The sequence below is a fragment of the Agelaius tricolor genome, unplaced genomic scaffold (genome assembly GCF_023055355.1).
Source record: "Agelaius tricolor isolate 1412-34295 unplaced genomic scaffold, bAgeTri1.0.p SCAF_1, whole genome shotgun sequence".
Lineage (NCBI taxonomy): Eukaryota > Metazoa > Chordata > Aves > Passeriformes > Icteridae > Agelaius > Agelaius tricolor.
Window position 1 is genome coordinate 101,117,108 of NW_027269261.1, and position 13,323 is coordinate 101,130,430.

Here is a 13,323-nt window from a genome sequence, read left to right on the forward strand (position 1 = left end):
AGCAGCTATGCTTTTAAAATTGGTGCAAATTAAGTGTATTTTTTTTAACAAGCGATTGCATAATTTTCTTATTTGATGTTATTCTGAACTTATTTGTCCCCTTTTTTTTAATCTTTTACTGATCATAAGTTGTGAAGGGTATCTCATACTTATGGCTTTTACAATGTTTTGAGAAAAAACAGAAGGAAATTCAAAAAATATTTGTGATGGTAACCTGTTTCTGGTTGGCATCCACCATCAAGGTAAACTATAGAGGGGAATTACATGCCAAAAGTAAGGCTGAAACTATCTGGTTTTAACCAGTTATTTTCTAAGCAACTCTCAGAATTTATAAGTTTGGAAACTTATTTTTGGCCTTGTGATGTGGAATAATACGAAAAGGCTACATTCACATCTCATATTGATTTGTGTGAATAAGATGAGGCAACAAAAATTATCCCTTTTTTATGTACATACACCATGCACACTCATCCATTAATTGGACAGCCAGTGCATGTTTATTAAATATGGAATGGCATCTTTTTCACATTTAAGCTAAAGGATAACAGGGTTTTTCAACCCGTTACTCAGGAAGTGGTCTTATGCACTGCTGAAAGTACTTGTAAGGTTGTGGAAAGGCAAATGAAACTTTAACAAGTAAAGATACAGATTTTAACTCAGTTAGTGTGTTTCTCACTGAGCAAGAAAGTGATGTATATATACAGAGTTCTACATTCCCAAGGCCAGAGGACCTTAGACTTGCTTTCTGTTGAGCCATCTTTTTCACTGAATGCTTTGCTGATGTAAATGCCTGTCAGAATTATGTTCAGCTTCAGAACTGCTGTAGTGAGTGATACTTCAGTGGATAAAAAATACTTTATAAGTATTTTTATATCCAGTGAAGTATATTTAAAAGGATTTGTCATACCTAAATGTGAACTCCATCAAGTATACTTTAACACTTTCAAGTAATTACTAGCTGCACCCGCTATGTCATTATGTAGGTAGGTATTCTTGTTGTCAAATGTACTTCAACTTTTTTTAAAACAATTCAGTTCCTTTTCTTCTACAAGAGTGAATTGTCACAGGAGATATTGCTTCTGGTGTAGAAACAATAATTAGTTGGAAATATCTTGATATGACATTGCTTTATAACATCTGAATTAACCTGTAATTTCTTTGCAAGTTGATGTCTCAGGCAACTAAATGACAAATATATCAACTTTATGAGGAGTGTATTATAATGCAGCTAGAACTAGTAGTGATAATTTGGTACAAGAGACAAAATTTATATCACATAATTTAGTCAATTAAACAGCTATTAAGTTTAGTCATGAGATACGTTTTCTAGTAATTGGAGCTACCTCCAGGATACCTAATCTGTTTAAAAACTGCAACTAAAATATTTACTTTTGAAATATATGACAAGATATGTGGTCATACTTACCCATGTGAAATGGCACTTAATGCCTCAAGTAGCCTATTGATTTCAAAGAGAGCACTTTCAGAGCTCCATGCTTATTGTTTCAAAGATTTAAAGAACAAATGGACCATTAAATACACAATTTGTATTTCTGCTCCTTATTGGCCATTTAGCTTCATAGAAATGCCTGCTTACTGAGCAAAAAAAGAAAAATAATACAATGCAATGAAATAGTGTACCCAAAATATTTAGTTAGATGCGTATTTCAAAATGTTTTCTCCAAGTCTCAGATCTTGCTTATTAGTATAATCCAGTCATATGAGTCATACCATGTGCACACCTAACAAAGATAAGTAGTACTGCTCAAAAGTACTTACTCATCTCATCTGCTGTGTCATTTAAGGGAAAAAAATTAACAAAAACTTGCCAGCAATGTCTGTGCTCAGCCAGGAAATTATGATTGCTTCCCTCTGCAGGGAATGACTGAAATTCTAAGGCATGAGATGAGAAGCAATTGTAGTTAGTGGCTTAATGCAGAGTACCAAGATTTCTGTTCATGTTAAGGGCAGAGTTTCCAATTGCTTTTCGTGGCTTATTAGGGACTCAGTGTGGAATTTCTTAGAGTGGTACATACTTTTGTCTGTCTGTCTTGCTGTGCATGTTGGCCAAGCCTTATTCTCTTCATTGCTTCAAAAAGAACGTGTTGGGATGTAGGGTCATGAACAGACGGGGTGGATGGTCTGAGCTCAGGCTGACTTGAGTGTGCTCTAGGGCAGAGCTCATAGTAAATTCCCCTTGTTCCTCTGCTCACCCCATGCACAGAGTAAGACAGAGTTTGGGCAGCCTGCCACCACCCCCCCTGTTATCCCTGCCTTTGTCTTCCATACCTTGTATCTACTTCCCATTTGCCAGAGTCTTTCTGCCCATACAGGGAGCCTTAGTCCTTTGCTGTCCAAGAGATCTGATTTAGAATTTTGCAAACTAAGCTCTGCCAACAGCAGAGAAAACAAGCACAGTATCGACATGCACAGTGCTGCAACATAGGATTATGGTTTAGTAGAAGGAACACCACAATTACCAATCCCCAAGACCATTCAGATGCTATAGTTCAGTGCAGAATTATCTAAAAATTTGTACTAAAAGTCAGGGATGGTGTTGCAGGTCCAACAATACACTTGGTATGGGTCCTTCTCTAATCGACTTCTCCAGACAGAAAGCTCTGTCTGTCCTTCATGACAGCAGTCTGATTTTTAGACTGAAACTGGGGGGATGGGGTCACCTGTTGAAGAGATCATGACAGAGTCTCAGAATCAGGCTGGAATGAAACCCACAGTAAGTCTGCTTGTCTGAACAAGCTAAGAGGAGTCTCAAGCACACTTTGAAATGGAACAAAGAAGCCACTTGAAGAAAGAGAAAAGCAGGACTTGCACTATGGTAAGTGCCACCTGTACCTTATTGAGATGGGGAGGCTTATTTTAGAAATAAGAGAATTATGGGTTATGACAGTCTATATTGCATGCAGGTATGTCTTGCTTTAAATAGCAGAAGATGTATTTATAATGCCTCTTTTCCCCTCCTTATATTCCTGTCCCATAATGACAACTCACAACACAAGATGGAACCTCAGGACAGATTTATTTAAAAGAACTGTCTGTCCTTCCCAAATGAGTCTGTAAGCATTATTTGCAGGATTCTGTGAAAGACTACACATTTTCTGAGGACATTTAGAAACCCTACTTATTTTAGAAATTTTTTCATACAGATGTCAAAATACAGTTTTTAAGGTAATTACAATGAATGCTTTGTCAAATATCAAAAACAGCAAGGTAACAACCATGTCAGTGGGCAGGAGAAGACACCATATCTGACATACTTTCCATAGGCAATAATGCACTGTAATTTGAGTTTCTCTATGACCTTTGTTTCCTCTCTCTTCCCCTCCCTTCCATATAATGTGAAGATGGCTCTCATTGATAAGAATATCTGACTGTCCAGACACACCAAGAGATATTCAGTAGTTGTTAAGTTCATACACTATTCTCTCTGTACTTGAAAGTAAGGCAGAGGACATTCAAAACATTTCTGCCAGCTAGATCTACCTCCCAAATCTCTAGTCTGGCAACTTTATTTTAAAAAATATAGACACAATATACAAAATGGTAGAAGTGTTAATTTCCAACTCAGCTGTAACACAGAAAATGTAGGAGAATCGCTTTAGCTTTCAAAATGTAATGCATTTTTTGATTTTCTTACCAGGAACTTTTAAGTCTGTTGATCTATCACCACTGTTCAGGATTCATGGGCTGAGATCACTAGATCACCAGAAGAAAAGGATGCTAAGTTTTGTGAGGAGATGTGGAAGATCAACCTCTTTGGTTCCTCAGAGGTTGTTGGGGATCGGACTGTCCCATGTGCAAAGTGTGGGCAGACTTCTCAGCCAAGACCAACAGAATAATTTGGTGAAAATAGATCATTTGCTGATGAATCTTGATGGTCAACAGAGCCATCTTCAGCTCTGCTACCACATCTGCAGTCATCTCCACTGGCCTTTGTGTCTCTGCCAGCACCAACAGTTTCATTTCAAAGATACCATGTCTCACAGCCAAAAGAGATATACCAAGGAAACCTGGGACTGACTGTCTGGTCATGGGATGAACCTGGAAGGGTATATTCTCTTTAATTCACTTGTGCCCACCTTATCCAGCCATATGTAGTGTAAACAGTGGTGTCCAACAGGGAGGAGCAAAGGAAGCCAAGGATTATCTGATGAAGCTTAAATTTAGAGTTTGATATTATTTCCCTGTCCCACAGTGCCTGGCATGAGCAGTCATCCATTGATCCATTCTGGCTTTTGTGAACAGGTAGATGGTATATTGGCAATGGCTTTCAGGTCTGGCTGCCTAGCTTTTTATTCTGCCTTTTTTTTGTATGGCTTTTGTTAAAAACATAGTTCAGCAGCAAAATGAGTTGCCAGTGTGTGCAAGTCTAAAGAAAGAAGGGCTGATGACTCCCACCTTAGGCTGTAAATAGACTTGTAAATATCAGGAAACCCATAACTTACTGACAAGAAGAATAAATAATTCAGTGAAAAAAGACAGATGAAAATAGTGCACAACGTTGCTGTTACAGATTCCATCCCACAGCAGTACAGGCCTCGTGATAGCATGTTGTCATCCTTGCTGTGACTGCGAGATGACATAGGTAAAAAGGATTTCTCATGCCTGTCTGCACCCAGCCTCACTAATAATAATAACAACAGTAAGCCAATTTTAGGAACTTGAAGCAATTTTTGGCAAAATATTTACTGTTAATCTTGCAAATATGTTATGTAATGCTTTAGGCAGCAGTCCTCTGACAGACATTTTATGCTGGTATGCCAATTATTTTGGCCAAAGAACTTCTTTTTGGTCTGTCAAACTCACACATCAAACCCATCCTGCATCTGCTGAGGAAATAAACAAACTTCTGTTTCTGATTGGAATTGCATATTATAGGTCATGTCCTCTACAAATTTCCCCTCTAAGATGTTAATGATAGTACAGAATCTAAGCTTTAACATAAAGAAAAATGGCACTAGTATATCTGGAATAAATTTTAAGTAGCTCTTGCAAGATTTGAAGACCGAGAAACATTGTGTTAGATAATTGCTAAAATGGAATTTTCTTAGAGGACTGAAGAAGGAAAAAAGGTGCAGTAACAGAGAAATTCAAGTTGACTGATACCTTTCACCACACAGAATTGTGTTTAATTCAGAAGGTACAATAATACCTAAAGCTGCACTGTTATGTGCAAAGTCCAGTTGGGCATCTGTTTCTCAATACTAGGAACAGAAGTAAAAGGACAAAAATGCTCCCTGTGTCCACAATGCTGCTATGGAAAATAGATACTATGACCTTATCAATGTAGTTTTATCCCAGTAACTAACTGTTTGTAGCAACACCTATCCATGCAGCCTCCAACTGGTGCCACATTCTTCTAATTACTCATACCCACAGAAAATTTCTAGAGCATATTCAGCCAATGAAGTTGAATATATGACAAGTTATTGACTTTGCAAAGAAACTGTTTTCCCTGGTTATTGTTTCTATTTCAAAGTTCATGTTATCTACTTTAAAGCTTGTGTTTATAGCTTCTTTTTTCTGCAGTGTGGGCTGCTAGTAGAGGAGCTTTAGGAATCACTTAATTATTTCTGATCTGATATGCAGGAGTACAACATGGACCACAGTTCAATCCATGTCACTTATGTGACTTACAGTACCATCACATCAGTGCACAGCCATGCTGAAAAATTACTTAGGAAGAGTATTTTATTCAGTTGTATCTGAAATAATTGTTTGCATCAGCAGGATATATTTGCATGAGCTCCAGTTCATCCTGGTTATCCTTGCTTGACCTCCAGATATCAAGGTACTGTGTGTACATCTGTATGTTTCCAAAGATGAGTTTCTCAAAGCAGTGGTGCAAGTAAAATAACAAACTAGTACACTTGTAAAGACAGCAGTATAAAGTTCAGCTGGGTGTACACGTTCCTTGGTGACCTCTATTCAGAAGTCCCACAGTTTTCAGCTACTTGCTTTTTGAAAAATTCCAGCAGATTAGTTGTCAACTATCCATAGTTAAATGACAGAATTTTGTCCTTAGTTTATAAACAATGGTTAGACAAGACTGGGAATAATCATTAATTGAATTAGTAGATTATCACATAGTTAAATGTTTTAGTGATATAAGCAGAGGTTTGCAGACTTCTGTCTCATTATCAAAATATTATTATGTGGTAAAATACATAGACACATATATATAGTAGAGGCTGCAATAGGTAGAATAGTTACACTGATTATTTTCAAACTTAGATATTCATTATTATTTTCTCTACTACACACTCTTTCACTTTTTAAGCACTGTGCATTGTATATCTATTTTGTCATATTTCATTTTGGCCATGTGCTTATATCTGTCTGTCCGTAAAGAAAGATTTCCCTGTATTTTATTTCCAATCTGTTGAAATCAATCAAGGCAGGAAGCCTAGAATATGACATTTTATGTATCTTCACAGCAATCTACTTATGGCATTTATCATCAGAAACTGTTTTCAAATGCCACTTCTCATTTATTTGATTCAATGAGCAAAGTTGAGTCAAATTTCACTACTTTCAACTAGAGAAAAGTTTTTCCTCTAAAACTGTCTAGGATCCCTAAAATGCTGCATCATTCCCATTGCAAATACTGTGTCTGCAGACATTTGGTATTATATGCTGAAACAGTTAATCATAATTCTGTATCTATAGAAAATGACAGTGGAATGTAGAATAGATAAATAGAAACTGCCATGTGAAATTAAATGGCAGATTGGTTTGTATTTCATATTTTGCAAAAACTTCAAAAACCAAAGTCATCTTGCAATTATGTTGGCTCTCCAATCCTATGCTTGTATAACTTTACTGCCTTCATTGTTTATAATAGCTTTAAATTCATATTTTCAGTAGCACAAAATCAAACACAAAAATGCTGGAGGCAGTTGAATCTAGTTTAACTTCAGGCATGTTGTAAGGTACTAAATAAATCCAGGAGTATGATAATGGCGATACTATCCTCTGTTAAAAATATTGTATACAATCAAAACTGAGCTTTCAGAAAAAGGGAGACTTGATCCCCAAAATGCTCACCATATTATTCCATTAGTTCTAAAGAAGTATTGAGTAAAGGACTATATTTGTGATTTAAGACTGAATCTTGTAAGTTCCTATATTCAAAAGATTTGTCATCTTCCTTATAGACACAATGCTTTATTAAATAAGAATGTTCCAATAAGTTCCAGATTCCTAGAAGGATTATTTCTTTATTCACACATTTCCGCTCTGAGATATTATTTTGTAAAAAATTCATTTATTGTAATTCATGTGAATGCAGATCTTGCTCACCTCTCTTCCAGGCAGAAGTATACTGCTTTGTGTAAACAGCTTTTCTTTCACGGCCAACTGTGTGTTAAATCCTTCTGGCTCTCTCCCTCGTGTAGGAGGGAGAAGCTTTACAAACAGAATCTTACATAAAACAACTGCAGTAACATTAGACTGCATCCTGTTAGCACAGGATCTGAATATTTGACTTTACCACTTATTGATGTTGGAAGTTGGAAACGCCAAAGATTACTGAACAGAAATTATAGAGGGAAAGAATGAGATAATTTTAGACCAAGAGTACACAGGATCCATTTGAGGATGTGAAAAAGAGACTTGTCTAAAATATTGAATCCCACCTGTAAAATATTAAATCCCACTTCTAGGGGTCCTTATGAGCTGTCCTGGGCATTAGCTTGACCCAAGAAATCTTGTCTAAAGGTAACCCTGACTAGGATATATATCTCTAAGGAGCGATAAAGGTTCTTTTATCTGTACCTATGTATAGATGCTGATTGCAAACTGTCAAAGGCTGAGAATTCCTCCTCAGAGATTCCCAATCCCAAACCACAATATTGGTTCACTCTCACACTGTTGATCTCTAAAACACAAAGATGGAAGTATCTCAAATTATTTTTAGTTATAGCTCCAGTGATTTATCAAAAGCCTCTAAATTGGCCAGCTTCTTCCCAAACATTTCCCAATAAAATACTCGTATACTAATATACACTCTCCCACTGAAAAAGTACCATTAGGGAAGAAAAAACTGTTTTTACAGGAAAATATTCTCTGCTAAATCTGAATTAACCTGTGTTACTCAAAGACTTTCCATTTCTTAGGATCTTTTAGGATAGACTACAGAACACGCTTCTGTACAGATTCACTCATTAGCGATGTTTAAAGAACATAAACTCTTTCTTGTACCTTTAGAGGTAGTACCTTCTAGTACCTTTCTTGTACCTTTAGAGAGCTCATTGTATGTCTGCAACCACATTTGAGAAGAAAAGCTTAAATGCATCCTTCCCCCCAAAAAAAATCTGAAGGACATAAAGAGAGAAAGGAAGAACAAAACAAAAAAACCCACACACAACCAAAGAGCATGAGGGAACAAAAAGTACTACTGTTCTTCAGTTCTTGCAATGTTCTACTGCCTTGAATTACTGCAGCTGTAGGAGCAGCCAGGGAGCCAGATGGTAATATTGATAACCTGGGGTCTCTTGCCAGCAGCTTCCTGCAGGTGCAGGAAGAGATTGGTCAAAGGCTAATGCAGTCTATTCATTAATGTCATGTTTTCCTGTACCTAACCCCAGTGACCTCTGAGTGGTGAACATCACACTTCCCTTGGGTAGCTTGTTGAGCCAAGAGTCAGGCTTTTGTGGCTTCAATCTTAACACTTTTGTTTGTGATTCCCAGCCTAAACCACTTTAAAGGGCTATTCTCTACAGGCTTTTGAGCAAGCTGTGTGGCTTCCCATGGGTGTTGACACAGTCAAACTGGAATTCATTTTTTTGCACTAATACCAATTTGAAAAAGTCCCAGTTAATGAGAGGTTAAAAGTCTTTGTTGGCTTTAAAGGTTGCCGTTTAGATACAGTCTCTGTACTTGAGCTTTCATCATATCATAGGAGCCCTAGATAATGCAGTTTGGATGGCACTAAAGGACCCTCATCTCTCAAAAACAAGCATCTTGTTCTGGTTTGGGTTTGGGTTTTTTTTGGAAACTGATCCAGCTTTGTCAGCATGAAGAGAGAGAACAGATCACTGTTCATGGAAACTTTGATTTCAAATCTTAAAAATGAACATGTTCAAAAATATTAACCAAAATGAAAAGTTAAAAACAATAAGCACAAATAGGTAGATTATGAAGATTTCCAGTGTAAATAGGAATTAGGACAGGGTGATATATCTGTGTTGTAAATATTTCTTATAGAGAAAAATAACATCAGATTTTCTGATATACAAACCAAATTAAACTACTTCTAGAATACATACCCCTGTGTATGTAAATCTTTCCATGACTGCTACCTGTAGAAGGTTCCCAAAGTGTAAGTCATAGTACATCAAGACCTCTATGTTTCAGAAATATGATGATAAAGTATAGTGAAGTAAAAGCTGAAAAGTTGGTAATGAGTTAATCCTGTCTGCTTTATAAAATGCGTTGCATCCTGCTTTCAGGTGGGTGCACGTACTTTAAGTAAATTACACTTCATGTTGCTTGAAAGTAATGAATGCTAATGATAGATAATGGTGTTTTGTTTCCAATTAACACTGCCAAGAGAATCAGTGGTTTCTAGAGCTCATGATCACTGTATTTTCCAGGAACAGTCTGAGAACTATAAAATTATATAAACAAGTATTATTTATGCTGAATGCATTTGCTGATTGCTTCCTTCTCAGTTGGCCATAATGCAAATGGAACTACCTCTCTCTGTAGTTCAGTAATTTCAAAAAAAAAAGAACATCATGTTTTTAAAGCCTTAATCTATCACATATTTTTTATAAATATCGCCCATTGTTTATTTTGCTGTAAAACAGAGGAAAATGTCTACAACTAAATGTGTATAATAGATTATAGTGACTATTCAGAGAGGTTTGAAATAAAGCAGATGAATGGATAAGGAGTCTAGCCCACAAAATATGAGTTTAAGTCTGGTATTTCATAGTAAGAAGTAAGTTTTATTCACTTACATATTCTTCAAAACACTTTTCAATATGAGTTGGCAAGGAATTTAAAATGCCATTTTGGCTCAAATCTATGACAAAGATGTTGTATTCAGGGAAATAAAGTTGTAGGGCTAAGATGACAATCATGTATTATGCTATGAATTATATGTTTTAAGGAGTGTGTTAAGTATTATGCTCACAGGCATCAAATATGCAGTGTGTAACAAATTACTTCCTTTTTATAGTTGTAATACAGATTTTTTCTTATGTTATGATTTTTGTGTATTAAATTAGTATTCTGTTGATAATGTATTTAAGTTCAGAATGTTCACTGCAGGATTTTTATCTCACATCCTTATTATCTCTATGATTGTATGTTTCTTTCTCAAATAAAAACGTACAACACCAATAATGTAGCAATGAATCTTTTACCTGCTCTTGCAAGTCTTATGTTCTGCTGGATGTTGTGTTGGTGGGAAATAGCTCAAGGCCCTCATCAGTGATCACTGAAAGCAGGATTGCTGTTGATAAGTTACTGGCCTTTGGATTGGCCCCCTTTGGAGGCAGCTGCTTTGGTTTGCAAAACCCAATCAGGAAGAAGTATTAGCATCTTATCTGCTGGTAGAAGATAGGAGTTCTTGTGTTTCTTTTCTTTTAACATCACTCACTAGTCCAACACCCTCCTCTAGCCAGGAAAGCAGGCAATATGCCAAAATGCAGCTTCTAAATTTAGTTTTTCAGTCTGCCAGAGCTGGGTGGTATGTCATGTGTCTGTTCTGAACAGTGCAAGTCATTTCTTACGTCTAAGCTTTGTAGCTATGACTGGATAAATGATTTAACCCTGATGCTGCAGTGCTTCACTTTACATAATCGTGTAATTTCATTTAATTGGCTACTAAAATAATTGCAAAATAGAACAGAATTAATATTGTGTTCTACAAATAAAAGATGTATTCTTCCTGTTTGTTTGTTGCACCATTTCAATAGGAGAGTTTGTATTTATATATAATTAGTTTTCAAGCAGCTGGATGGTTTCCATTGTCCAGGAAGTCTTGTGCTTGTGTCCTATAGAGCTCGATTGGCATTGGGAAAAGTCTTCATTGAAGTGTTAACTTAATTTCATTCATGTTATTCTTATGTCCACTTTCTGCAACTGCTTTAAGCAAATGAATTTAATCTCTCTGAGATACTGATGTCATTGTAATTCACTCACATGAATGACTTCTGACTAAACTACTGAATTAATGCACACAATTATAGTTTTATTTTCAGTTAAAAAAAAAAAAAAAAAGAAAAACAAAACAAAAAAGAAACAAAACCAAATCAATGAATATTTGCAGCCAAAATTCTGAGAGCTATCCCTAGCCATTCAGGGAATGACATGACCCAAGTCAAAACAGCTTGACTGTCAGTTAATCGATACATGCAGTCAGTGTTCTTGAGTGAGATAGAGAACATGAATCATTCTCAGAAATTATTCCAGTAATAGTTATGGATAGCTATTAAGTTCAAGAAATTAAAAATCTGATTACAGGCTGTTTGTGAGCAAAGTTAAAATTAGGTTAAGAAAATAATTGTTACAGATTGCTTGTTTATCTCTATTGCACTTCTGAAATATTTCTACTTCCCATCCATTGTCAACTAAGATTCTCTCTCAAATGTAAACTAATATTTTTAAAACAATAATCCAGTATGGAAAATGGCCTGAGCAATAATGTTATAATTATAGCAATATTGATCTTCTTGCCTGCTTCTGTTCATTTTGCAAGAGTATCTCACACAGCGTCCAGGGAAAAGAAGCAGAAGTAACAACTAAAAACTATTAACAGAGAAAATGTTACATTTTCTGTTGGGTTCACTGCAGATTGAAGAAATACAATCTAGTGTAGTTCATGAAGTTTGCAGATTTTTCTGGGCAAAGACTGATTCTTGTATGCTTACATGTTACCTGAGAACAGAAATAGCCTGATCTTGAATTTGGAACCAGGTACAAAAACACAATGCAAACTACAAATAATAATAGTAGTGAAGCAAAAATATGAATAACTTCCTTTCCATTTAATTATGTCTCAGAGGCAGAATTTTTTGGATGTCCACTCCACATAATAGCTGGGAATTACTGATTATCAGGGTGTAACTATTATCTGAAACATTTTGATAACATGTTAATATGACTATATATAATTTTTGAAAACAATGAAAAAGTGAGTTTGAGACTGTTAAGTGTGATTTTGCACTCATAGACCCTTGTTTATTACAATTTGTGTTTTATTGATCAGTGTATAAAACTTTCCATGGGTGTCCAATAACTATATAAGGAAAACAGCTGTGGAGAATCAAATTTCTCTCTACAGGCAGTGGGAACGTGCTTCTTCAGGATCAAAGCTGGAAACCTGTCAGTGTTTCTGGCAAAGTTAAGTGGTTTACAGGTTCCACACCATACAATGTGGTCAGCTTTGTGAAAACAAACCAGACTGAGTTTCGTAACACATAAATGTTTAGAATTCCAGGTAAATGAGGATGACACCCCTTTGGTTGGTTTAACAACAATGAATGATACAGTGGTCTTTTTTTAGCCCTCATTTTTGCAGATGCAATTTCTCTCACTTTGTCACGTTTCCAGGTTTACAGTTAGGATCAAATTTGATTTTTTATGCTGAGTAGATAAGAAATGTTATATACTGTACAAGAGCTTTTATTGTCACTGATACATTATCTTTCATATCTTTAAATATTCCCTATGCCTGAAACTAGCTGGACTATGCTATCATGTCAAAGTGTTTAAATGGCTTTCTATTTTGTGAGATGTGTTTCTGTTTTGAGTTGGTTACCCATGATAATAGTGACGTGGCTCTCTGAATCTGTTACAGTGTGCCTGAATATTACGACTATGGTCACGGAACAAGTGAAGAGGCTTATGACAGCTACGGTAAGGTCTCTTCTATCTTCTGCAAATGTGTGAAATCAAAGGAAAATATCTGTCACTGGCAATTCAGAAATTACTTCCTTACACTTTTCTTTTTTTCTTTCATTTTACAAAGACCAAACAAAATAGATTTCTGGAACTTTAGGGTGAGTTTTGCCATAGGACCAGAAAATTGGATTGATGAATTTCAATCAAAATTACAAAGCCAGTTATTCACAGTCACAGGTCAGTTTAACAGCAACACAAAAGTTTCTATTGGTGTTTGAATATCTTTCACAGTGTTAAATTTCAGTCTGCTTGATTTGCCAACAACACTGTGCATTTGCTGTTGTCATGTGCATTGTTTCAACTAGCAAGGTTTGTGAGATTTAGAAATATAGACTTAATCAAAGTGGAAAGAAGGAGAGGGTTCTCCATCACCATGGGAACCCCTCCTGC

General features: G+C 36.0%; 1 protein-coding gene across 8 annotated transcripts in view; it reads left to right on the forward strand.

Annotated features, from left to right (window-relative positions):
- KHDRBS2 (KH RNA binding domain containing, signal transduction associated 2) overlaps window positions 1-13,323 on the forward strand; it is a 338,979-nt gene that overhangs the window by 279,873 nt on the left and 45,783 nt on the right. For all 8 annotated transcript variants that reach the window (XR_011682012.1, XR_011682011.1, XR_011682015.1 and 5 more), the window contains exon 8: window positions 12,830-12,888. Coding sequence is in view for 1 of the 8 variants with exons in the window: in XM_071445617.1 (XP_071301718.1) it covers window positions 12,830-12,888 (59 nt within the window). In the remaining 7 variants the exon portion in view is untranslated. The remainder of the gene's footprint in view (window positions 1-12,829; window positions 12,889-13,323) is intronic.